General features: G+C 37.8%; 3 protein-coding genes, 1 long non-coding RNA gene and 1 pseudogene across 5 annotated transcripts; 1 reads left to right on the plus strand and 4 right to left on the minus strand.

The window, feature by feature from the left end:
* Positions 1-9035: 9035 nt before the first annotated feature.
* On the minus strand, positions 9036-10258 carry LOC148696680 (uncharacterized). Its single transcript, XR_015962476.1, has 2 exons — positions 9695-10258; positions 9036-9383 (listed from the first exon to the last, which is right to left on the minus strand). It is a non-coding gene; the product is annotated as an uncharacterized LOC148696680 (long non-coding RNA).
* Positions 10259-12804: 2546 nt separating this feature from the next.
* On the minus strand, positions 12805-16701 carry LOC137725447 (inosine-5'-monophosphate dehydrogenase 2). Its single transcript, XM_068464134.2, has 4 exons — positions 15518-16701; positions 14768-14947; positions 13657-13914; positions 12805-13198 (listed from the first exon to the last, which is right to left on the minus strand). Exons 1-4 carry the CDS (start codon positions 16511-16513, stop codon positions 13127-13129), a joined length of 1506 nt encoding a protein of 501 aa, XP_068320235.2. The 5' UTR covers positions 16514-16701; the 3' UTR covers positions 12805-13126.
* Positions 16702-17132: 431 nt separating this feature from the next.
* Positions 17133-19090, minus strand: LOC137724677 (uncharacterized). Its single transcript, XM_068463412.2, has 3 exons — positions 18463-19090; positions 17454-18290; positions 17133-17367 (listed from the first exon to the last, which is right to left on the minus strand). Exons 1-3 carry the CDS (start codon positions 18542-18544, stop codon positions 17336-17338), a joined length of 951 nt encoding a protein of 316 aa, XP_068319513.2. The 5' UTR covers positions 18545-19090; the 3' UTR covers positions 17133-17335.
* Positions 19091-20707: 1617 nt separating this feature from the next.
* Positions 20708-23562, plus strand: LOC137726314 (pentatricopeptide repeat-containing protein At1g79490, mitochondrial-like). The gene has a single exon (XM_068465226.2). It carries the CDS (start codon positions 20906-20908, stop codon positions 23441-23443), a length of 2538 nt encoding a protein of 845 aa, XP_068321327.2. The 5' UTR covers positions 20708-20905; the 3' UTR covers positions 23444-23562.
* A 605-nt stretch (positions 23563-24167) lies between these two features.
* Positions 24168-25668, minus strand: LOC137724678 (zinc transporter 1-like; annotated as a pseudogene). Its single transcript, XR_015962477.1, has 3 exons — positions 24935-25668; positions 24677-24826; positions 24168-24603 (listed from the first exon to the last, which is right to left on the minus strand). The product of XR_015962477.1 is annotated as a zinc transporter 1-like (transcript).
* Between the last annotated feature and the right edge of the window lie 2257 nt (positions 25669-27925).

The raw sequence follows: 27925 nt of genomic DNA on the forward strand, positions 1-27925 counted from the left end.
GTATCAGATTAAGATACAAGTTTGGCTCCTTCGTTCCCGTAACTAGCTACTTAATATATAATGCGATGTCTAAGACACGTTGTTTGACCTAGAACCGAGTAATGCGTGCTAGGTCAAGGTTTTTGATGCCGTTTTATGGAAGACTTTCATACTTTCGAGATATATAGCTTGGACATGAGTTTGAGATAATAATATTGTATCATAATTTTATATCATTTAAGCAGATAGCCAGTTAGCCACAACATTTAAAATAATCTGCTTTTTATTTAATTAGAAAGGAGTAAAAGACCAAAAAAGAAAAACAACAAACCCTAAAACCTCCTCCCCCGCTCCCAGCCCCCACCACCACAACCACCCACCACACCACCCACCCCCCCCCCCCCCCCCCCCCAAAACAAAAAAATTCTCTCTTTCCTTCCCGTACCGGCCCTGGAATGGAGTCGGTGGACTTCTCGCACAGTGCCCCAAATAAGTTTTTATGTAGTATAAATTTTTATAATGCAAACAAATGGCGTAGCATTCAAGTATGTCCTGTTGGTTGCCATGCGAAAAGGTAAACCAACTACAAACAAAAAAAATATATATCTAAAACCGAAAGACCCACTAAAAAATATTACCGAATTGTTTCTTGAATAAATTCCTCATTTCATTGGAGAATGAAGCAAATAAAATTTGACCATCTAACGGTTTTCCTATAAAATAAAATAAAAAAGTGTAGTTGTTAGGGCTAATTATGTTTAAATTATAAATAAAAGTCAAGGTCTTTACACGTTTATACATGAGAAACTAACTTCCATCAATACGAAATTTCTTATGTTATATTTCCACATCTCGATTTAATTATTCGACATTTGGTAAATGATGAGGTATATATACGTAAACACTATATAATCAAATATAATTTAACGTGTTCCTCAAATAACCCTCGTTAAAGAATCTCAAGCGTAAGTAAATGGGACTTCGAAAAATTCATAATTTAACCAAAAAAAATAATCAAACAGACGAATTGTGCCTTTTCGTTGCATATAAGCTGCATGTTTATTATGAACTATATCCAATATCCGAATATTGATACAACATATGTATGTACGCAGTCCTATATTTAGGACATAAAAATGAGTACAGCTTATATATGTATATATATGTATATATGTGTGTGTGTCATACAAATGTGGTTCCAGTATATCATCTTAGCCGGTTGATCCAGACGGCCTTGGATTTGTTGGTACGTTTATTTTCTTTGCTGTAATAATATTCTTCATTTGCAGATGCGACCTACTGACCATTCTCTTTTCTGCGATGACAAAATATACGGAACTTCATTAATGAAAATAATAAATATACTCCGTGGATAAATTCACAAACCCTAGCAAACTTAAGCATAAACGTAGAAAGCTCTATGTTTATTACTATGAGAATAATTAACTCATTAATATGAGAATAATTAAACTCGCATTCAGGTTCTGGATTAATTTCTGACTTTACATGAACTAATTATCATTTAAATAATTCGATCTCTATCACTTGCGTCCTTAGCAAACTATAACATGCCAAGTTGAATGGCATGGTACGTGCGAGTACTGTATAATATTAACAATTTTTTTGGACTAAAGAAAGTATATACATACCTTTACGTATACTTTTGTATGTATAAATGTATATACATGTATGCCTACCAGTATGTTTACATTTATACTGATATAAGTGCGTATTGCTCTCAACTTTGTGGGGTAATCAGTTCTACAATAAAATTACAAAAAAAAAATTTGATAAATAACATATCCAAATTAACACCGGTAAAAGAAATTTTGGCACAAGTGCAAAAGAAATTTCTTGTTATGAGGTTTCAGTGTGATCACTTTCTCAGCGACTCATGGCCAGGTAGCGGTGTAGACCTGCCTACTATATATAATTAAGCAGGGAAGTAAAAGTCAGATTGGACCAGAAAATAGGAGTCGGCCGGTCATAATTTGAATCTTCCAAACCCAACTGACTGGTAATATTACTAGTGCATCCTCCATGAGGACGTGAAGAATGTCTACAACGATGAATTTTTTAAAATTTTGCATGTCAGATTTGGACTACTATATATGACTTATTGTTAATTAGTTTTATAGTGAAATTTAATTTTTTGGTATGGTGCCAGAGTAGATTAATCAACATGTTAAGTTATTTTCATCATAAATGGCCATGCGGGCGTGTTTACACGTATGAGGATATGAGGAATGCCCCTATATAACCTTGCGAAACTGAAAACTATTAAAAGTTAAACTAACTGATGCGTTGATTCATATATTTTCATTTTTATGTCAAACAATAGATTTGTTAAATTAAATGTTAGATTAGGGAGCTGACGGGGTTTGAACTCATACCGTAGTGCATGTTTGATTCATATTTCTGATATCAGAGAGTTGCAGTTAATTAGCGATATAGTTATTGTTTCATTGTACTCATACTCACTTAATCTATATAAACAGGGATATGGTTGTTATTGCTAATGCGTAACAGGGGTGGGTGTGGGTCGTGTCGGGTCCATTTTTAGTGGATTCAGACTCGGTTTTTTTTTTTCTTTGGTAAATGTGTCTCAGCCAGTATGGGTTTATGTATTTATATTAGGGGAATGAGCTCATTTGGATCCATTTGATGCGGTATAGTTCCTATGGGTCGAGCTCGAGCATATCGTTTTCAATCATAAGTCACATAACAAAACAACAATATAAAACAATCTTTATGTGTTTCCGTTACGAAAAAATTACATCTAACTAAGCCAATACCAACAAATATTCCAAAGAAAGAAGTTTGATCATTGTTTTACATCTTAGGGTCAGATAAATATGGAATTCTGGATCATGGGCTTCATTACGGGCTATTGATAAAATAACAAGTGCTAAGACAACCTTTAAACAATCTAGGCCTAGCTATCTGCACATAAGAAATAGGGTTATTATAAAAAATGGTCCCTAAGATTTGTATGATCAATAAAAATGGTCCTTAAGATTGAAAATCAATAGAAATGGTCCATGAGATTGTTCACCATCCATGATTTTGGTCATTCCGTTAAAAACTCTTTGGGCAATTTTCAAAGCTTCGTAACTCAATCGATTCTTAACCAAATTTGACGAATAAAATATTAAAATAAAGATAAGAAAGTGTAGAACAAGATTATACCTATTTGGAAGCCCAATGATTGCCGGAGATGGCCGAAAAATAGCCTGAAAGGTGACTGGTCAGCGGGAAAACTGAAAAACTCGCCGGAAATTGGGTAAACTTTAAACGTTCATAACTTCTTCAATACTCAACCAAAATATGTGATTAAAAAACGAAAATCATACTTCTCGACGAGACAAAGAGAATGATATCTTTCTTTACTGCTAACTCGAGGTGGTTTGGCCGGAAAACTGATCGAAAGTGGCTAACTCGAAAATGGTTAGCTACTTTTGAGTCGTTGTCGGTCCAAACCACGGCGAGTTAGCCTTCAAAAAAAGTACTATTCTCTTTGTCTCGTCAAGAAGTATTATTTTCGTTTTTGAATCACTCAATTTGGTTGAGTATTGAAAAAGTTATGAACGTTTAAAGTTTACCCAGTTTCTGACGAGTTTTCTAGTTTTCCCGCGGATCAGTCACCTTTCAGGCTATTTTCCGGCCATCTCTGGCAATCGTTGGGCTTCCAAATGGTATAATCTTATTCTACTCCTATCTTCATTTTGATATATTATGGGTCGAATTTGGTTAAGAAACGATTGAGTTACAAAGTTTTGAAAATTTCCCAAAATCGTTTTTAACGGAATGACCAAAATGATGGATGGTGGACAATCTCAGAGACTATTTCTATTGATTTTCAATCTCAGAGACCATTTCTATTGATCATGCAAATCTCAATGATCATTTTGTATAATAACCCTAAGAAATATGGACTCGATTTTGGACGTGTTTTTACACAAGCAAGTGGTGGGTTATTGGGAGGTGCAGAGGCCTGGATAAAAAGAGGAAGAAGAAATGAGAGATGGACGCTTGTGGCAGCAGAAAAGGGAAGGAGGGAGAGACAAGGTAGTGAACAGGAGGTTGTGTGGGATCGTAACCCTTTGATCTGTGATGAACTAGCAGGACCAATCGATCCCAATTTTCCGCACATAAAGGATTTAGAGAGGATCCCGTCCCATTTGTGAAGATGTGGGGAAATGTACTACTCAGGAGAGATTTTTTCAAGTAACAGCTATTCATGTGGTACTCTATATGTGATAATACAGATAGAAAAAATGATATATTTTCTGTATCACTCAACTTATATAATGATACATAGAGTACCTATTTAAATATTAGACAATTGAAAAAAATTTCTCTCTACTTAGAAAGTTCAAAGATCAATATCATGTGCTAATTCTGAGTCGCATACTCTCACTTATAGAGAATACACTTGCAAATGTGCTAGGTTAGTTATTAAGAGGTGATTTCCGCATTCATTTTTTCACTTCCACATACTCCTCCTCCTTTTTATAGTCTACATATATTTAATAAATCAAAAGTTAATAAAGAGAAAACAGCAGTGCGAAAATCTCTTGTTGTAACATCAAATATTCAGCGGCTGTCTTCTCTTCTCTCTCCCTTTTCTTTTTTGGTCGTGTAAAGGTGAAAATCTATATATTGAAATAAGAGAAGGAAAAAAGAAAAAAAAAAAAGAACGTTGTGGTAAACAAACGTAACTCGGACAAATTCTAACTAGTCATATGTCCCACGTAAAGTGCAGAATCAAACAAATGCGGGCAGATATGGAAGCTCTGATGACAACCAACAAAAAGCTAGAGAACCGTTTAAGACCAAATCTTTCGCTGCTCAGCAAGACTCTTGCAAAACCCGGTAGCAGTTTGGCAGGTTCGATCCTTGTTACTCATGCTAAATTGGCGATATCGGTTGCAGAATGGAACACGGAAGAATTCCAATTCCCCGAGACAGCAGTCACCAGCAGGAATGAGAAAAGCTGAAAAAGATAAAACTATCAAAACGATTTCTTCTCGTATGAAACCAGACCATGAACTCCACCTTCTACTTGTGCTGCTCCTGTTCTTACCTGCATCTATAGTTAATTACATTGTCAACTGATTGCGAAACCATATTAGTTCTTGATACAACCATCATAACATCTCAGGATGGAATGGGCTTTTCCTTGAGGTAATAGATGAGGCTGGAAAACTATCTAAGAATGGGGAGAGGGAAGAACCTCAGAGGTTACAGGATTCTTCTCTATAAGTAAATAAGTGTCTGTATATGTGTGACACACTGACAACCAATACAAATACTCTAGATTAACAGATTTCTTCCCTACTTATTTCGGTAGTTTAACTTGAGAGTGACGAACCAGATACAATACACAATGGAACGGACTACGAAAGAGTAAGTTATCGAAAGAAGCATTGGCTACAACATCAATTCTTATTTAAAGTATAGAACTAAAATGACATCCTTAATAATGATGGCATGAATAACACAACAACGTATGCAAAATGGTCTACTTACCTCAAGCCTTAAAATGCTTGATTTTAAAAAGTCATGAGCATACTGCAGTGAAGAAGCACCAAGATCTTGGAAACCTTGTTTTACAGCTTGCATTGTGTATGGTATGGACTTCAAAACAGAACCATTGTCTCATTGTCTGCAACTGCCCCAACCACCCCCCTTGCAATTTTCAACTTAGCTATCTCCCCCAAGTTCACTCCCTTTTGTCATTGCTTCAATATACCCCATGCCTCGATATTTTTTAACTAGGCAACCATTCTAATAGAAAACATGAATTCACTTACATCACACCGTTTCATTAATACAGGTTAAGCATGCTGAAAACTAATCAACAATGACAAAGAAATAACAAACCACATGTTGCTTGTAAAAGACATATTCTGAAAGTCCGGTGCAATTATGCATAATATATATACATACATATATATACAACTTTTGCTTTTAGTTCAAAATTAAGAAAATTTAATCAATTGCTTGATAAGATAATAACTATTAAAAAGGGAAACACACAGAAATGAAATACTATGTCCAATACAGTAAATAAGTTTAGCTTGGACACAGTACCGGACCCTTACCTAGCCTAATCCTAACCCATTTTGCCACTTACTCTCCCCACTTGTGCTTACCCGAAGGAGTCCAAACACTGTATGTAGGCTTCAAACTTATTAAGTTCAGGTCATCAAGGAGAGAGTCCATGCAAATACGAATGGCATTCCCAATGATGTAAAGGCATTAAAGATTGATGGCAAATCATAACACATCAATGAAGTACAACTGATCTGTCGAACATTATTGATGGAGTCCAAAAAGGATGAGAAATAATTCAAGATGTCTAGACAACATGGATACATTTGATCGGATTTGGATCCTCTCCTGAGCCTAAGGAGAGGATCCTCTCCTGACCAAGCAGTGTGGACCGTTGAATAAAACTTTAAAGGAACCCCCATATTTGTAGTTGTTGGATAAAAATCCAACGACCCACACTGCTTGATCAAGAGGATCATCTCCTTGGGCTCAGGAGAGGATCCAAATCCCATTTGATCCTCCTATCTATAAAGGTATGTTACGGATAACTTCTTGTTTCCAAGATCAATACTCATCAAACTAGAATAATTTTGCAAGGAATTAAGAATTTCACTGCCAAAATCATTGTTGTTGAGCTTTAATATTTGCAATGAACTTAATACCCCTAATGAAGTGGGAACATTACCAGAGAGATTGTTTAGACCAACATCTAGAAACCCCAGTTTGCTCCCCACACTCCATGTACGTACGAGGCAATTCCCCAAAAAATTGATTGCTCCTTAAAGACAAGACTACCAATTGTTGCATGTTGCAAACATAGGGAGGAATAGTGACATTCAAATTATTATCATAAAGAGTTAAAACGCTCAAATTAGGCATCATCAGGCCAATATTGGAAGGAATTGGCCCGGAAAATAGATTGCTTCCAAGATGAAGGTAAGTGACATTGGTGGACTACCAAAGCGAGAGTGGGCCCAATATATTTTAGACTTGAAAATTTCCAATGTGAGGGAAGATTTCTACGAAATTGATTGTTAGACAAGTCTAGAAGGATGAGTTGGGAAAATATTGTAAGTCTCATGAGAGCTGCACACTTGTTAATACGTGAATCTAAGGTTTGAGGTTATACAGTTCCAGTATGACTTTTTTTTGTAAGCTACCAAAAGGTGTGTACGATAAGGAATGTAGCTAAACAATCCTGATAAACTATACTAATGTTATATTAGCTGATATGGATACTTGGGATTGCATGATAAGGTTGAGTTCAATTAGGACTAACATTATGGGAAGTCTCCTAGTTGAACACCACTGCATAAGGTATAAATATAGGGTCCCTGCACTCTCAATTGATACGCAATAAAAGAGCCTCACACCCCATAGTATTGAGCCATTGCATTATGAGATTGAGGAGTTGCAGAAGAAGCCTATCTCATGTTCTAGCCAACATGGTTTCTTCAGGTTAGTGGCTATTTGGTTTTAGTGAATCAATTATGTATTAAACTAATCTTACAGATATCAACTAGGGGTGGGCGCGGGTTGGTTAACCGAATGTGGCGGGTTGGTTTGGATTGGTTCTCAATTTATGTGAAAATGAAAATACATAATAAATTTCTCTTCCAAAAGCTACAAAACATAGCAACAATATGAGTGATTGCTCAAAGTAAAGTACAAATGAAGCAGCCCAATGATAGCACCAAAGCATCAGCTGATGCGTTCTCCAAATGGTGCCCATGTTCTTCTAGAAAGGGACTCTTAAACTAATTGGTTCCCAATTGTTTCCATGTCATGGAAACACGGTAACTTGTAAATAACTAACCAGTTATATTTCTACACGTATTAATTATGATTAAAAATTAAAATTAAATATATGCGGGTTCGGTTAACCACATCCTAAGAATTTTGGGAGCCGATTGACAAACCGATTAAAGTTGATACAGTTCGGTTTGACCACCAAAAATTAAAAAAATAAAATATAAATAAATAAATAAAACCAAACCAAACCAAACCATCGATGCGGTTCAGGTGGTTCAACCTTTTTTTTTTTTAAATGCCCAGCCCTAATATCATCCATTCCTCTGGTATGGAATCCAAGATTCAATTACGATTTAGAAAGATGTCAACTAGTTCAGTTTGTAGTTGAAGCCATATCCAAAAACTAGGACTTACCTGATAGTTTATTGTCACAATTGTGTAGAGCTTGAAGGGAGGAACCCAATCATAAGCCTGGTTGAAAATGAGGGACATAGGTCGGTCTCTGTTTCCTATAAATGTTAGTGCAATTGATGCTAGCACTCCCCTTTATATATAACCCACTTAAGTGATAAATGAACAATAGCAAAGAGCGCGCAACTTTCTTTTAGCTTATTTCTTCCAAGTTTATCTAAAACTCGACATCATTCTCACTTTTTCCTGAAACGCATATTAGGTCACTTGAGTACTAATTATTCAACCAAAGTGTTAAATACTAATTATGTCAAGTTAGTTTAATAGTTAAATGAATTAAAGTCATGATTAATTTAGTTATTAACGTCGCCACTCACTCTCATACTCCTCTTCTAGTAGTTAAGATATAATCAAACCGCTTACCATAACTTTTACGTCAATGGTGCTGGTTAGATATACTAATTAAAACTCAGTTATTTTGGAATCAAAAAAAAAAAAAAAAAGAAACTTTTTAGTAATTAGTTGCTGCTGTCTAGGAAGTGTTAAAAATATTTGAAGCATAAAAAGTTGAAAACATATGAAGTACTTAACGAAAAGATGAAGCAATTGCTTGAATACAAAGTACAGGGCATAAACATGAGAACAACCCTAACGCGCATGTACTGAATACAAAAGTAGTTTGGGTATATCAAGTTTATGAGGACGAAATAACTGGTATAATTGTTATGATGTAATATGTAAGGGTTCCATTTCTATGCTACAGATGGTATGGATGCACGAAGAGATTTTTCAGTCTATTTGGATCAAAGTTCGGTACATAAAGTGTAATAATACAATTTGATAAAAAGTTGCAAAAAAACTTTTAATTAGTTATATTATGACATTTGATGTATCAGACCGTGTTTCCCGATACACTGAAAAATTTCTCTACAAGACCACTCTAGATCATTCAATACTATTATCATTTAATGCTATGTAAAATGGAAGAATTTTCCGTAATTTAACTTTGAATAATATTTTATTCAATATATAATTAAAAAAAAAATTATTTGCAATCGGGGCGGCTCATGGGGCTTCCCTTCCTATTCCAGGTGGCTTAGAACCTATAGGTACGTCTATTGACTGCATTTTCTTTGCCAGAATGATCTCCATTTGCAGATGCGACCCGCTAATCATCATCTTCCCTGCATCATATGCAATGATAAGAAGAAACTTTCATCATTAGTTAACATGCATATATAGATGTTAAAGGCTGGTAACCTTTCCAATTTTCTGGTTTTTAGTGTTTTTTTTTTTTAATTTTATTTTTCATTTGTTTGAGAACTAGAAACTAAAATCAAAAAATAGAAATCAAAACAGCTTTAAAAAAAAAAAATATATATATATATATATAGCTTTTAATTTTCATTTAAAAAAATGGCAGACGAAATAGTTATCAACCCTAAACAAGAATTTAATATGAGAGAGAGAGAAAGAGAGAGAGAGAGAGAGTAACTGTGTACTGGATGTTCAGAAACATTGGCAAAGACTAATTTTGATGAGAACAATAGCAATAGAAAGAAGGGAATCATGTAAACACCGCAGGCCTTGTGATCGTGAACCATTTTAATTACTCGCTGGAGATACAAAAGTTTGGCTCCTTTATTCCCGTAGCTAGCTATCAGCTAAAGCTAGCCCTTTATATAATGTGCGATCTAGGCGACACCACATATCTAAACGCGTTTTAGCCTCTTTTTTTTTTTTTATTAGTACTTATTTGGCATCGGACTGACGACCGCGTGCTAAGTCAAATTAATGGACTAGTTCAATCTTTCATACAATGGAGATCGTATACGTACGTGATTTGGATCGCATCCACAGTCAAATTTAAAACCGAATGACTTGGACATAAGTTTGAGATAATTAATAATACATTGACGTATATCAAAAGCTATAAACTGATGAGGATCCTCTCATGATCTTCTTTGTAAGGATTTTTATCTGTTTATCGTACATCGTACAACCAGTTTTTGTAAAATACTGTTTGTGTTTAATTAACAAATTCAAAATGATTTCTAACGTCTACGATGTACGATGAATGAATAAGATGTGAGAATCGAATCCTCACAAAAAGAATCTGGATCCAAATCCTATGTAAATAATAAGAAAATAATAATAACTAAGGTACTAGGCTGGACTATGAACCAGCTTCCAGTTATGCATGAAAACCCTAGCTAGTTTAAGAAGATGATTAGTTTTTGTGTACGCAAGTAATGCAATTATATCAAGCTCGTATACGAATGTTGGTATTATACGTGTAGAATGGTACGTACCCGCTTCTTCTAGCTTATTTCTATTCCGTCTCATCTTGCAATATAATCTCACGACAGTAACTTAAAGAGAATTTTTGCCAAAAGAAAATAATTAGTTGACGTAGATGCTAAAATAGGTGGCTGCTAAATCGGTACTTATTTTATACATAAGCACACCAAATCCGGACTCGTAGAGTTGGTTTATTTATTTTTTTTTTTTTTTTTTTTAACAACAAACAATAGAGTTTAAACTGTTTAGTATTACACATTACACACATTATTTTGTTACAAATATTGTTAGTAAGAATATTAGTGACAGTAGAGTGAAAGGAAACCCTAGCTAGAGAGAAATGAGATAGTCCTACACCATAGCCCCCGACTCATGGCTTTGGTTTGAGGGTCGTCCCTTATCGCTCTTTTTTATATTGGAAGATGTCAAGGGATTTTTTTTTTTTTTTTAATCATATTTTGTAAATTATATAACGTGACAGTTAATGATTAAAGTTGTTTTTTAAATTTAAAAAAAAAAATTAATTATTAATTGCTACATCATGTGATCTAAAAAATATGATCTTTCTAACATTTTTTTTTTTTTTTGAACTTAAACTCAAATTACAAGAACATCCTTTGTGTTATTTTGCTGACTAAATTAGGATTATATATTTTATCGGTCATGCACGATTCTCTATGTGAGCTTTGCGTTAAGATTCGTCTCGACAATTATGTTGTGATTGGATAGTTGAGAAGATTTACTCATTATCTGGTGTCATCTTTGTCCTTCGATGCAATGTTTCTTTCTATTGGTTTGAAAAACTTTTTATTTTTTCAAGTTACATTATTTGAGCGTTGTAGTTTTTTTGTTTGTATATTATGTCACTTATGTAAAAGATGTTAATAAATATTGTTACTCGTGATGAAATAATAAAAATGTCAAATAACGTGTTCTGGTTATGGGACAAGTCCAAAAAGAAATGTATTATGAGACCATTTCCAAAGGAGATGTCAAATTTTAAACCTAAAATTTAAATTTAAAGGCTTACATGGCACTTTGGCATTTTTTCAACTTTTGCTCTCTAACCGATATGTCAAATTTTAAACATAAAATAATAATTTATATGTAATTTCTTTGCATTGGGAATGAAAATAAACAAAAGAATAATGCTTTAAACCAATAAAAAAAATAATAAAAAGTATTTAATAATTAACCGATATGTCAATCCATGTCATGCCACATCAGATTTGGCTTCTCGGTTGAAAAACATTAATACTACTTTTTGTTACCGCTATTACTGATTTGAATAATTTAACATCTCTTTTAAAGATGCTCTAAGGTTTCACTCTCGAATGTCTCTTTGAAAAAAATAAAAATAAACCTCAAATGTCCAACGTAATTAATAACTTTGTCAATGACCCATCAGGAAGTGAATAGAAAATGTGCAGCGTACTACACCAGAAAATAGGGCCCGGTCATACGTTGAATCGGTCCCAAAGGCCCTATAGCGACAACTAGGGAGGGAATATTGGCGTCGGTAAATTTTTTCCATGACGAATTTTCTACTTTTGGCGAGGAGGTGTTTTCCTAGCGGTGAGTACAAATGCGCGTTCTAATCTATTGAGTTGCCAAATACAATTCTTATGTGTCATTGTAGCTAGCTACTTAGCATCATGGTTTAGTAGTATTTTTTTTTTATTTGTAAATGAGAGGTGTTAAATTCGATTCTCGTCAAAGAGAATTCGAACTACATATTGTTAGCTTATTGTGAGGTTGTCCATTGTAAGACTTTACCTATTGTGTTAGTTTATGGTACCATTAATTTTCATAAACAGTGTAATAAGTTTCATAAACAATGTTATACTGTTAAGTTTTATAAACAATGTAATACAATTAAGTTTCATAAACAGTTCAGTAACATTAAGTTTCATAAACAGTTTGTGTGAGAAACGCGCGGGGTTGAGTGTCAAATTTTTTTTAATATTAAAATTATGCTTTTTTCATTAAAATTGAAGTTTTGTTTTTGTCATTTTTATTAAAATTTAAGAGTTTTTTCTATTAAAATTTAAGTCATTTTATTAAATAAAGTTATCACATAATTTTTTATTAAATAAACTTAATCCAAGTCATTTTAAGAATTTTTTTTTTTAATAGTCTTCAATGTATTTAATAAATCAAAGGTACTAAAGAGAAAACGGTCATTTTTTGTAACATCAAATATTCAGCGACTCTCTTTGCTCGTCTCCCTTTTCTTTTTGGCCACGTAAAGGTACGAATCTTTATTTAAGAAAAAACCAAGTGGTAAACAGTTGAAACCGCATCAATGAAAAGTTGTTTAGTTTCGATGACCATTAAATTAGCAAAAAACATAACTCGGACAAATTCTAACAGTGCAGAGTCAAACAAACGCAGGCAGATATGGAAACTCACTTGGCAACCAACGAAAACCCAGAGAACCGTTTGAGACCAAAACTCTCACTGCTGAGCAAGAGTCTTGCAAAACCCGGTAGTTTGACAGGCTCGATCCTTTTTACTCATCCTAAATTGGCGATATTGGTTGCAGAATGGAAAAGCTGGTAGAGTACCCAATTCCCCGAGACAGCAGTCACCAGCAGGAATGAGAAAAGCTGAAAAGATATAACCATCAAAACGATTTCTTCTCGTACGAAACCAGACCATGAACTCCACCTTCTACTTGTGCTGCTCCTGTTCTTACCTGCATATATAGTAAATACATTGTCAACTGATTGAGAAACCATATTAGTTCTTCATACGACCGTTGTAACATCTCAGGTCCCATAAGCAATTACAAGGTAATCATGGAGTGGGCTTTTCCTTTAGGTAATAGATGGGGCTGGAAAACTATCTGAGAAGTGGGGAGAGGGAAGAGCCTGAGAGGTAACAGGCTTCTTCTCTGTAAGTAAAGAAGTGTACACCCAATACCAGTACTCTAGATTAAGGGATTTCTTCCCCACTTTTTTTTGGTAGTTTAAACTTTAACTTTAGAGTGACGAACCAGAATACAACAGATAATGGAACGGACTACAAAAGAGTAAGTTATCGAATAAGCATTGGCTGCAACATCAATTCTAATTTAAGGCACAGAACTAAAATGATATCCTTATTAATGATGACATGAATAACACAACAACATATGCAAAATGGTCTACTTACCTCTAGCCTTAAAATGCTTGATTTTAAGAGGTCATGAGCAGACTCCAGTGAGGAAGCACCAAGATCTTGGAAGCCTTGTTTTACAGCTTGCATTGTGTATGGTATGAATTTCAAAACAGAACCTTTGTCAGCAACTGCCCCAACCACCCCCTGTGCAATTTTCAGTTTAGCTGTATCCCCCAAGTACCTCTGATCACTCCCTTTTGTCATTGCTTCAAGAGATCCCATGCCTCGATATTTTTTTACTCGGAAACCATTCTAATAGAAAACATGAAATCACTATATCACATGTTTCCTTAGTACAGGTTAAGCATGCTGAAAGCTACTCAACAATGACACAGAAATAACAGACAGTATGTTGCTTGTAAAAGACGAGTATGCTGAAAATCCAGTGCAATTATGCACAATATACATACACACACACACACATATATATATATATATAACTTCTGCTTTTAGTTCAAAATTAAGACAATTTAATCAATTGCTTAACAAGATAATAACCTTTAAAAATGAAACACACAGAAATGAAATACTATGTCCAATACAGGACCCCATAAGTTTAGCTTGGACATGCAACCATGAAAAATCCAATCACAGTTTAAGGGAACTGGACCCTTACCAAGCCTAATCCTAACTGATTTTGTCACTTACTCTCACCACTTGGGCCAACCCAAAGGAGTCCAAATCCCCTGACTCTATGTAGGCTTCAAACTTATTAAGTTCTGGTCATCAGGGAGAGAGTCCATACAAACAAACAAATGGCATTCTTAATGATGTAAAAGAATTAAAGATTGATAGCAAACCATAACACATCAATGAAATATAACTGATGTGTCGAACAATATTGATGCAGTCCAAAAAGGATGAGAAATAATTCAGGCACATCTTCTAGGTATGTTTCTTTACCAACCAGAGCTGTAATTCAGTATTCGTAAATCTACCTAATAAACTCCTTAAACCACTCAAAAAGTCATAAAAGAACTAGAAAAGAAATTTTGAAGTAAACATTCAAACAAGAGAGAAGAAGTGTGAAAGTAAATTTTATATCTGATGGTATGAGCAGTATCTCTGTTCTAGCAATAAAAACCTGAGTAAATCCCAGACATACCTGATACACAAAAGCCCCGGGAGCCTCAGTGCTCCCAGCTAAGAAGCTTCCCATCATGACAGTAGAAGCCCCTAGGACCAAGGCCTTCACAATGTGTCCAGAATTGGAAATTCCACCATCAGCAATCACAGGCACACCACTTTGTGAAGCGATAGATGCAACCTTGTAAACAGCAGTTGCCTGATACATATCACCAAAATCAAAACAACTTTGTAAAATGGTATAGCTATAAGCAACCCTTGCAAATAACAAATTGTCAAACAACAACAACCAAGCCTTATCCCACTAAGTGGGGTCAGGTGTATGAATCATAGAACGCCACTGCGCTCAGTTTTGCACCAAGTCTTCCGTTAGCTCCAATTACTCCATATCTTTTCTTCTAAGACTCTTTCAAAGTCTTAATATGAATTACACCGTGTTAATCAACTACATGGTTGTTGAGACCAGAAGGTAAACTCAAAACCCTTGTTTCTAAGTTCTATGTTTCCAAGTATCCAATAACAGAGATTAAAGCACCCATCAAAACAATGATTGTTAAGTAGGCACACTGTCAATGATTAAACAAATCCTTACTCAAACATTTATCACCCACTAAGAGTTTAAGCAATTTAACCAGTCACTACAAATATCATAACTTTCAACACTCTCCACATTCTAACAAGCCTTAATTTAGACACCACCAATGATAACACAACCTAAAGCATCTATCACAAAAACAAACAAGTAAACAAAAAGAAGGCATCTTTATACCTGTCCGCGGCCGACGGCGCAGACCTCTTGAGTGGTACAAATTGAGCCAGATCCCATTCCAACCCTCAACCCATCAACACCAGCCTGAATCAAATTCTGCGCCTGACTCACCGTCACCACATTCCCACCAACTACATCCAAATTCGAGTACATTTTCTTCACATACTTTATCATCTCAATCTGATAAATGGAGTTCCCCTGAGAGCTATCCAACACCACCACATCAATCCCTGCCTTCACCAACTCCTCCAATCTCTCCTTATCCGACTCCCTAGTCCCGATCGCCGCCCCGACACGCCATGTCCCGTCTGGCCCCACCGTCCCAACCCCCAATTTGGGGTACCCTTTAATCCTCTCCACCTCCTCCTTCGCCACCACATCCACAACCTCATTGTCCCTCACAGTCGCCACCACATCTCGCTTTTTCTGCTCCATGTACTCCCCAATCGCCCCCAAATCGTAACTCCACGGCACCGTGAAGTCCGTACAGTTCACCATGTAATCGTATATCTTCACCTCCTTGTCCCCCAACTTCACCCAATCCTTACCAGCCACGTACCCCAAAAGCTTCGAACTGGGGCTGCCACTCTCGGTAACCAGGACGTAGGGATTGGAAGCGTCGAAAACGTCGTCGGATTGGATTCGATCGCTTGGGGATTTGAATACGGGATTGGAAAGAAGCGGGACCCGGCGGGACTTGACGGACCGGACCATGTGCGCTTGCTCGGACGACGTCGAGTTGGAGTGGATGATGCCGATGCCGCCGAGTGCGGCCATGGAGACGGCCATGTGGGACTCTGTGACGGTGTCCATCGGGGACGATACGCAGGGGATCGAGAGAGGGACCCGGCGGCTGAGTTTGGAGGCTAGATGGACGGAGTCGGTGGGGAAGTCGATATAGTGAGGGAGGAAGATGACGTCATCGTAGGTATACGAGTAGCCCTGGTTGAAGAGGCGGTCGGAGGAGAAGCCGTCTTCGAAGATTGAGGCGGACATTGCGGTGGTTACGATGGAGGGGGAGGAAGGCGGCGGGTTCAGGGTTTTTTGCGACTAGTGAGTGATGAGGTGGGTAAATATGGAGGGAAACGTCCAAATTTATTGGTTGAGTGCGGACGGGTGCATGACACCTACCCGTATTGATACTCACTAGACAAGCAAGATAATGATCACCGTATTTGATGAAATGTCTAATCGGAAAATGAAAATAGGAATCGACAAGTTATACTCAAATATCAATAAGCTTGCTAATTGCTCGAATAAATTCGTCATTGATAAAACTGTTTTCGTCTTAAAAAAGTTTTAAATCATGCATTAATAACTCATGAGGTACAATTCCTAAATGTTCTATTAAATCGACTTTATCTTATTTTACATGTTTCGGTTTCACCTTGTCAAATATTATTCGTTGAACCTTTTCTTTTTTATTACTATTTCGTTGCGTAAAGTTTATTTATTTTATTATTCCAACTTTAATGGTTGACAAATTAATTGCATAAAGGTGAGCCTTTAATTTAAGTGAAGGGCAATTTAGCAAAAGCAAATTTATCATGATATTGTTCTGTCGAGTCATTGCCTTTGAACCTAACAAAGTTTGCATAAAAGACAAAACACTACAATCTATAACATAAAAACTTTATTGAAATCTATATTCATGATTGAACGACAAGTAATCTACATTTTAATTACAAAATTCCTGTTCCGATTAAGGTTACATGTATCGAAATTTTGTACCTTTCGTATCAATCAATTGAAAAGAAAAGAAAAGAGAATGAAAGAAAAGAAGTTTGCATTATGATTGTGATCGAGTCTATTTTGATCTCAATAATACTCAAACCGGCATCCATCATAGCCTGTGAAGACATCATCAAAACAACGAATCAGTTTTCGAAACAAGAAGTTAGTGTTAGTGAAGTTACTGAAATATGTACTCCCTTACTTGGATCAACCGTAACTAGTATAGCAGTTCCTCCAAAAGAACAAGAGCCACCAGCAACCTTAGTCCTTTGCCAGTAACTATTGAAGGCGTAGGAGGCATGGGCCAACAATAAATCTGGATTGAAACACGGCCCATTAGGCTGGATGGAAGCGCAATCCGCTCCCGACCCACAAGCATAATTCATAGCTTCTTGAATGATGGGGTCGGGCACAGACGGCTTAGCCACGCACCACAAAGGCGCTGTCGGGCCTCGTCTTGGACTCGGCGGCGTAGTGGGCGGAGGGAACACAATGGGGGGTAGGAAAACTGGCGGGCTTGGTTGAAACCCAAAAGGCGACGGGACAGAAGAAGGCGGGTTTGGAACAAGACCGGGCGGGCTGGGCTCGAAGTAAGGTGGGCTTGGGATGTAGATAGTGGGACTAGGTATAAAGTCAGTCGGGCTCGGGACAGTACCGGGCAGATTAGGAGTGGAGATGGATTCTGGTGGGCCTGGGAGAATGCTTGTTGGGCTTGGAGGTGGGATTTGGATCGGAAGGATGCTTGGTGGTGATAACACAATAGGCGGTGGGACGGTTGTAGGGGGAGTTTCTGGGGTATTGGGCGGAGTTGTATAGTATGGAGGTGCATTTTCTGGCAAGGATATTGGAGGTAATGAATCATAAGGTGGCAATGTGAATGGTGAATCCACACCGTAGGGTTGGATGTCCTTTGATCCCTCCAATGGAAAGTCAATGCGGTTGATCAAGTCCAATTTGTTTGCAGCACTAAGAAACAAGTTGCTGTGCTTTGATGGACTTGGAAGAGTGCCTTTTAAAAATCTTATTGATCTGATTGCCTCTGCCAAAACATATAGAATTGTCAACGAACTTAAAATTCATCGCCTCTTGCTATATCTGTCATTACGCGATCCGGTCACGTGACGAGAGATATGGCAAGAGGTATATGATACATCCACGCTTCTCTGAAAGCAAGGTTTAGTATATAAATCATTGAAGGAAGAGGGACTTACCACATTGAGTGAAGGAAATAGTTGCCACAGTAAGATAGAGAAAAAGAATTAAAAATTTTGTGTGATTTCTAGTCGTTTCCATGACTTGCAACGGAACCCGAAACTCCAGTCGAATCTGCTGCTTCTTCTTCGTGTCTTCTCCTTTTGCTCCAACTCCCAGAAAACTCGAAGACGGGAAGCAGGAAGGGATGCAGAGAAGGAGGTTTTACATATATAAAGAACGGGCAGATGAAGCAGGCTTGGAGCTCCCTAGAATTGTCCAAAAGAAGGGGCAACGGGAGCCAAGTGGCTATGAAGATTGATTCTTTAGCAGTCCAACTTTCAGTCACTTTGCTTAGATATGTGTCATTGAAGGGATACAAAGAAGGCTTCTAAGAGAAGGTGTATTTTATAGGAATGTGAACTATTTTGTATGTACAACATCTCTCTTTTGCCTCCTCGCTAACATTATTGGTTGCATGCAGCAAAACTGGAATATATGCTTGCTTGATCTTGGAAAAAAATCAAAGTGTGGTTTTTTCTGCCCTTTTCTGTTGCTTCCTTTCTACTCAAAGCTTTCCCTCTCTCTCTCTCTCTCTCTCTCTCTCTCTCTCTCTCTCTCTAAGTGGGGAAAACCATACTAAGGTACAAGGTACAAGGTGGATATGCATTATTCAAATGAATAACTGGTTGTTTAATGTTTAAGAATGTTTGTTATACAGTACAAGGTTTTGTAGCTTAAGCGATTAAAAGCGTTTACTCTGCATTCGAGATCTTGTGTTCAATCCCCAGCCCCAGTATCACTTTGCATCAAAAGTATGCTTGTTACAATCAATTTTGTTCTGTTTGCATACCAGCTCGGATTTGCTTTGTTCAAATAGTTTGTACATATTTGGTTAAAAGTACATTTTGCAGGTTTGATTCTGAAACATAAAATGCCTTTAACACAAATTGCTTCAATGGGTTATTCTCAACACCTTGTCCCCAGTCCCCATTCCCCACCAAGGACTAATATACTAAACCTCTTTGATCTCTATATAATATTGAGGGGTGATTGGTGCTCTAATCCTCTCCTGACAAATTAAGAAACTAATCAAGGCAATGTCTTATTCCTTAAACATGGAAAAGGGAACTCGTAGATCGAGAACATGAACCAAAAGGCAGCCTCATCAGACTCCTGAGATTTTAGAAGCAAACTCCTCTCCATGTTCTTTTTAGCCTGCTTTCCTTCCGTCCTCGTACCAAATCTAAGAGCGTAACTAATCGATAGTTAACCTGTAGCTCAAGTTATTAAGAGCGTATTCGTTTTTAGGCTGAAGTTCTTCGCAACAAAGCCTATTAGTAGACTCTTACGTGTGATCAAATTGCAGAAGACAGGAGTCTTGTTGTGGTGATATTTATAAATCAATATTTACTTATTTCCAAAATGATGAGTGTGAGCAAAGAAATAAAATATGTAATTATGGCCGTAATTTTTTAAGGCAATGGGATTACAAACATATTTTAATGTATTTTTCAGATGAATTATTCTTTTAAATTAATTTAGTTTATTACATATATACAGTTTTTATACGTGTTTTGCTCATTTTATAGAGTTACTAACAGTTTGATCTCAATCTTTTAAAAATTGGTAATGACCACTCTTAAAGTTATAAAGTGTTACACTATTGTAAATTCTGGTCCATTTAACTGTTAAATAAACTGCTATTTTGTAACGTGACACTCATTAAACTCATTGACATTATGAGAAATCATATATGCATTAAAGAGAATAAATCAGAACTTTTATCATCTAAAAACTCAAATTACCAAAATATATAAAGTGATGAAAATGACCCACGCTGCCACGCCACACAAATCCAACTTTGATGTAAGTAAAACCATTTCACCCATTTCCAGATCAAAGGATAATAGCTACAATTTAATACCAAGAAGGTGTCATTAGTATTACGGTTTAGTGATATTTTTCTTTATTTGTAAGTGAGAGATCTTATGTTCGATTCTCACCAAAAGTGAATATGAACCACATTATTGCTAGCTCATTGCGAGATTAAGCTCACCCTTCCCCCCCCCCCCCCCCCCCTCCTCTTTTCCTCTTAATGTAGATATATTGTTTGTTGAAAAAAAAAAAAAAACCGATGAGGCACTAATGTAATATCTTGCAACTGCAGGGTTGATTTTGTCAGTTTAAAAAGATGGGGACCAAATTGTTAACTATCACAAATCACAGGGTACAAAATGCAATTAAAAATGGGAACTTTCTTTCGGGTATTTGCAGCACAGTACGGTAAACCCCCCAACGCTGCCTGCCCATTGACACTTCAGTCTGCTGCAGCTGCACATTGAAAGCTAGGGTTTAAGCTCCGCTCCAAAGAGGGCATCTTTCCAGCAATCAGGTAACACATTCAACCTCCATAAACCCTAATTTTATCCCCAAATCATAGTTCTGCATACCCAAAACTCAATGTTTTATAGGAGGAAGCTCTGCCCTGTAAGTATTTCTAGACTCACCAAAAACCCTACAGTCAGCTCTGTGCTTCATAGTTCCAATTCACCGTACCCCAATCTGTGTGCAAATGAACTCCATAGTTATGGAGGAAGTTTCAGGTTATGGAGCTCTATAACGGGTTTCAATTCGATTTCTCATAGATTATCTGTACCGGCAAAACCCAATTTTGTGGGGAGCTCTGGTTTTTCAGGTACGAATTTGGTTGAAAAGCCGGTTTCTTTAGGCCCTTGTTTGATCAGAAAGTACTGTTCTGGGAAGAAGAGTGATGAGTGGATTGACGAGATTGACTATTTGGATGAATCAGGGAGTGTTATTTACACTGGGAAAGGTATAAGATCGGTTGAGCCAGGGCTCGATGACCATGTAATGGTAGGCGGGTTGAAAAAGCCAATGTTGAATGCCTCTGCCATTGCGAAAATTGTTGAGGTTGTAAAGAGGTGGAAATGGGGGCCTGAATTGGAGACCCAATTGGACAAACTCCAATTTGTACCAAACATGACTCACATTACTCAAGCGTTGAAGGTTATTAAAGATGGTGATGGGGCTTTGAGTTTGTTTCGATGGGCTAAGAGGCAGTCATGGTATTTGCCGAGTGATGAGTGTTATGTGGTGTTGTTTGATGGCCTAAACCAAAGCAAGGACTTTGATGGAATCCAATCATTGTTTAATGAAATGGTGCAGGATTCTGGTAGTAGTGGGGTTTTGTCATCGGGTGCATATAACCGTGTCATTCAGTTCTTGGCTAAAGCAGATAAAATGGAGGTGGCATTTTGTTGCTTTAAGAAGATTCAAGATTCAGGTTTCGAAGTTGATACTCAGACGTATAATTCGCTTATATTGCTGTTTTTGAATAAGGGTTTACCTTATAAGGCATTTGAGATATATGAGAGCATGCAAGCTGCAAGCTGCTCATTAGATGGATCAACCTATGAGTTGATGGTACCAAACTTGGCAAAGTCAGGCCGCCTTGATGCTGCATTTAAGCTCTTCCAAGAAATGAAAGGGAGGAACTTTAAACCCAGCTTTAATGTCTTTGCATCGCTTGTTGATTCAATGGGAAAAGCTGGGCGGTTGGACACGTCGATGAAGTTATACATGGAAATGCAGGGCTATGGTTTCAGGCCATCTGCTCCCATGTATGTTTCTATGATTGAGTCATATGTAAGGGCTGGGAAATTAGATGCTGCCCTTAGACTTTGGGATGAGATGAAGAAAGCGGGCTTTAGGCCTAACTTTGGGTTATACACAATGATTGTTGAGTCCCATGCAAAATCAGGGAAACTTGATATTGCAATGTCTACCTTTACCGATATGGAGAAGGCTGGATTTCTACCCACTCCTTCGACATATTCATGTCTATTGGAAATGCATGCTGCCTCTGGACAAGTAGATTCTGCTATGAAGCTGTATAACTCAATGACCAATGCAGGTTTAAGACCAGGTCTAAGTACTTACACATCCCTTTTGATGCTTTTGGCTAATAAGAAGCTTGTGGACGTGGCTGCCAAGATTTTGCTTGAGATGAAGACGATGGGTTATTCTGTTGATGTGAGCGCTAGCGATGTTTTGATGGTGTATATCAAGGAGGGTTCTGTTGATGTAGCCTTGCGGTGGTTGCGCTTCATGGGCTCATCGGGGATTAGAACAAATAATTTTATAATCAGACAGTTGTTCGAGTCATGTATGAAGAGTGGTTTGTATGAGTCAGCAAAGCCTCTCTTAGAAACGTATGTGAACTCTGCTGCAAAAGTCGATCTCATACTTTACACATCCATTCTAGCGTATCTCGTAAGATGCCAGGAAGAAGAGCATGAGAGGCATTTGATGTCAATACTTGGTGCCACAAGACACGAGGCACACGCTTTTATGTGTGGACTCTTCACAGGCCCAGAACAGAGGAAACAACCAGTGTTATCTTTTGTGAGGGAATTTTTCCAAGGTATTGATTATGAGTTGGAAGAGGGACCTGCTAAGTACTTTGTTAATGTTCTTCTCAACTACCTTGTTCTTATGGGGCAGATAAATCGAGCCCGGTGTGTTTGGAAAGTTGCCTACGAGAATAAGCTTTTCCCAAAGGCAATAGTATTTGATCAGCAAATTGCTTGGTCCCTGGACGTCAGGAACTTATCAGTTGGAGCTGCTCTGATAGCAGTTGTGCATACTCTCCATAGGTTCAGAAAACGAATGTTATATTATGGTGTCATCCCAAGACGCATTAAATTGGTCACAGGACCGACTTTGAAGATAGTGGTTGCACAGATATTGAACTCGGTGGAATCTCCATTCGAGGTTAGCAAAGTGGTGCTGAGGGCACCGGGAGATGCTGTCATGGAGTGGTTTAAGAAACCCATTGTTCAACAGTTTCTTCTGAATGAGATTCCGTCAAGGTCCGATATCCTCATGCACAAGATGAACACTCTTTTTCCTAGTTCTGCACCTGAATTAAGATCTCTGGCCCCTCCCAAAATACTCATGCCAAGGAAAGCAATGTAAACACGGAGGATATTTGAAATTTGGTTATGCATTTGTTATATGGAAATGTATAAGTTGTTGATTTTTGACAACCTCTGAAATCAAAGCAACATGTACATAATCTTAAAAAGTTTCGGCAAGTTCTTTGTCCCTTCTCTTTTACGTTTGAATTTTTGTGTGAATTCATGGGACTCTCCCTTCCTCCTCCTAGCATAGGGCACTGTTTCATTTTGTTTGAGTCCTGCGGAGATGAGCTTTGGTAGGAAGTGGATGCTTAATTGCGCCCACTGCATCATCATCTGGATTGATGATGCAGTGGGCGCAATTAAGCATCGAACAGTTTGATATACACGGACTGGGGTTGCCGCAAGATCTGTGCTACGGAGATTCAGTGAGTCTGGAGCTATTCTTGCTGTGCTTCAGTTATAATTCTCTTTGGAATTCATCATTTATAATTATACATCCTCGAATGGCAAATGCGAAGTTAGCTCTGGTGGAATTGATGAATTCTTTAATCAAAACCTGATGAGAGTTTGGCTTGGATTTGATATGAACACGAGTACAATATGATGTTTCGTGGTTTGGTTTAGAGTAGTGTGCTCTCGTTTGATTCCCAAAGAATGAAGGAAATACTTATCGTTGATTTTGCAAAGCAAAGGCCGAGTTTTCCATTGATACTGAGCGACCTTTTGGGTTATATTGGAGGGAATCGAATCTTGGCCGATGCTAATACAAATTCCTACTATTTCTCTCCAAACATGTTTCATGTCCGTGAAATCAGTTCAAAAAATCAACAAGGGGAATGAAGAAAATTCCTTCGCCGCTCACGCTGGGGTGGGGGAAGAAGCCAAATTATAAGCTTTGCTCAGATTTCAAGCCCATTTGGCTAAGAGAGACATACAACCAGTCCCCAGAAGGAGCGAAGAGTATGCTCCTAACTGAATCTTCAAATTGCCTTGCGTTAATTCTAGGGTTCATGAAATCTGCTGCTAGTAGGTCAACAAGAGCCATGTAAATCAAAATCCCCCCTGAAGCAGCATTCAAAGTTCTTAAACAATGAGTGCAGTCGGACTGTTCACGTTGTAAACTGTTGATATTCGGACACCTACTGCAATCCCTGCCGGCGTTGTGAGGGAGAAAAATGTCGCCATGACCATTGCAGACCGAGACTGGAATTTTGCCTGTAGGGCAGTACAACAGGAGATTTATAGTTATAAGTGAGATCATGAGCGGCTTTATTGTTTGAGGATTTACCATGGAGATGCAGCCACCAAGTCCCATGCCTTCAAAGAATTGATGGAAAGACAAAGCAACAATGAGAGGCTTTATTGTTTCCGGACTTGGGGCAGCAGCCAATGATATTCCGATTATAACTGAATGCACTAGGATCCCCAGCTCCAACACCTACAATATAACCATGGAAGTTAAAATCCAGAAAACGATCTACGTAACAATGTAGAACTTCAGATTGTCATCCTTAAATAAGATGTTTTTCTTCGATACAGTTCTTACTTGTGAAAAGACACGGTGCCTGATTAGTTCCGATGATCTCAATTCTTCGGAGCCATGAGCATGGCCCTGTGTGGAATGTGTGTGACCATGTACATGGCCTGCATGATCATCGTCACCGCTCTCTAGTTCATGAATCGTCACCTGGTTGGACTTTACATTCGATCTCTGATAGTACCCGGTTGCCAATGAATCGACCATCAGTGTTCTAGTGGCAGATAACATGGTAACAAAACCGGTGTAAGGGAACTTCCCCCATGGATTTTCTTTGATGCAGGGTGAAGTCAAGTTGTCAAATGCATCTGGGAGTATGTGAACGAACCCAATTGCTAGAATGACGCCTGCAGCGAAGGCCTTGATGAGGAAGAATGTGTCTTTTTCGGGCGTCAGAGTTGGGATTTTCTTGCCTAGCCAATGGCAGACTCACCCCCACAGAACCAGCAACAAGAATGGAGGCAATGGAGCCTAATTTATACCCGAGTGCATCTTCTTGGTTGTGTTCTGCGTCCTCGGATTCGCACGTACAGTCTCCGAATACTATAGCGGGGAGATAGAATAATTAGGATTGTGATTATCTTTAACATGTTGGAAGATTGACCTAACTGAAGAATGAACATGGTTTTAACTTTGAGGTATGAGAAAAGGGTGAGGGAAAGAAGGGTGGGAAAAGAGTATATAGTGAAAGGTTTTCGGGTTTTTGCCTTTTGGATCTAGTTTTTTTGGTAATAAGATGATATTCCAAGCTATTGTTTTTTACGTGAAAGAGAATTTAAACTTACGTGCGACAGAGCAGACACACTGTCTTAACCAACTGACCTATATGTTGCCTTTTAAAACTTACAAAGCAAACAGGTTGCATGTGCATGTAGCACTAACATTAGGCTGGATGGGTTAAAGTCCAAAACTGCCACTTGATTCATTTCTATGGATGATAATTAGAAAGTTAAATAATTTGTGAGCATTATTTGAAGTTGTTGTTGGAAGTTCAAATAAAAACATAATGTCAATGTTTTTGTGCTGCTAGATGTCAATGCTTCTGTACTGGCCGAAAGTTGTGTGTGTGTACAAAATCTAAGAGTATGTGTGCGAAAGTCTAAAGCTGTGTGCGAAAGTCTAAAAGTATGTGTAAAAGTCTAAAGGTGTGTGTAAAAGTCTAAATGTACATGGGTAAGTGTGCAAAAGTCTAAAGTTAAAAGGATGTAAAGACTTTTTGAACACCTTCAATTTATTTTGCATGTGTTAGTCTTGTAAAATCTCTATAATATAGATAGGTGCATGTCCATTCAAAACATTCCCATTTTCAGCCATCGAGTTGAAACTCTTTTTAATATATCAAAGTGTTTGTTGTCACCGAAGCTTGCTGCTTCATCTCTCCCTTTCTTTTGTCCAATTGTATTGAGAGTGAAAGTGAGAGGTGTGATAGAGTTAGAAAACTCTTGTCACCCACATATTCTGGTATTGAGTTACTAAACTTTGAATACTGTTGAGTGTTTTTTATGTATATTTCATATCTGAAACCATTACACAATGCAACATATATGGGAGAACCGAAAGCAACAAAATGATGACATCCAACATAATGATGACCTCCAACATAATGATGACACATCCAATCCCACTAATCTTAATCTATTATCTATATGGGAGAACCGAAAGCAACAAAATGATGACCTTCAACATAATGATGACCTCCAACATAATGATGACACATCCAATACTCCCCCTCAAGCTGGATCCAAAAGGTTGATAGATCCAAGCTTGCCAAGAAGAAGCTGAAACTGATGAGAGGCCAATGATTTTGTGAATAGGTCCGCAAGTTGATCCGAGCTCCTTACAAAATGCGTTTGGATAACCTGAGATTGAACTTGTGTACGAACATAGTGACAATCGACTTCAATGTGCTTGGTTCTCTCATGAAAAACTGGGTTGGAAGCAATGTGCATTGCAGCCTGATTGTCACAGAAAAGGGACATGGATTGATGATTGAAAACACCTAAGTCACACAGTAAACCTTTGAGCCAGATTAGTTCACACGCAGTAGATGCCATTGCCCGATATTCTGCCTCAGCACTGGATCTTGCAACGACAGTTTGTTTTTTGCTTTTCCATGAGACAAGGTTGCCTCCCACAAACGTGCAAAATCCCGTTGTAGACTTACGATCAATGGAATTGCCAGCCCAATCTGCATCACAATAACCTGTAATCTGAGTGCTTGCATTTTTCTTCATGATTATACCACGTCCCACAGAACCTTTTAGATACCGAAGTATCCTTTTGACTAGGTTAAAGTGCTCCATCGTGGGAGAGTGCATAAATTGGCTAACAATACTGACAGCATAGGTAATGTCGGGCCTTGTGATGGTCAGGTATATCAACTTACCAACCAACCGCTGATAATAACTTATGTTTGGAAGAGATTGACCCTCTAAGCTGACTTTAAGTTTAATGTCAAGAGGTGTAGGGACCGGTTTAGCATCACTCATGTTTGCTTCCTTAAGGAGATCCAGAACATATTTGCGCTGGTTAAGGAAGAAGCCTTTGTGAGATGTAGCCATTTCGATGCCAAGGAAGTATCTCAGAACACCAAGATCTTTTATTGCAAAGCGTTGCTGAAGGGAGTGCTTGAGTTCTTTGATTTCTTCAGGGTTATCTCCGGTGATAATCAAGTCATCAACATACACAAGAACAACCAATGTACCAGCGGTGCCTGAGCGTACAAATAAAGAGGAGTCCGCATTGCTTCTTCCAAAACCAACACTGATAAGGACTGAACTGAGCTTAGCATACCAGGCTCTCGGTGATTATTTAAGACCATAAATTGATTTGTGTAGTTTACACACAACATCCTGTTTATGACTTTGAGAGTGACCCGGTGGTAATCTCATGTAGACGTCTTCTTCAAGCTCACCATGTAAGAAGGCGTTTTTTACATCCATTTGATACATAGGCCATCCTTTGTTGACAGCCACAGACAAGAGTACGCGCACTGTGTTC

Source organism: Pyrus communis, chromosome 5, assembly GCF_041283825.1.
Source record: "Pyrus communis isolate YQ-2024b chromosome 5, ASM4128382v1, whole genome shotgun sequence".
In the NCBI taxonomy this organism is placed as follows: Eukaryota; Viridiplantae; Streptophyta; class Magnoliopsida; order Rosales; family Rosaceae; genus Pyrus; species Pyrus communis.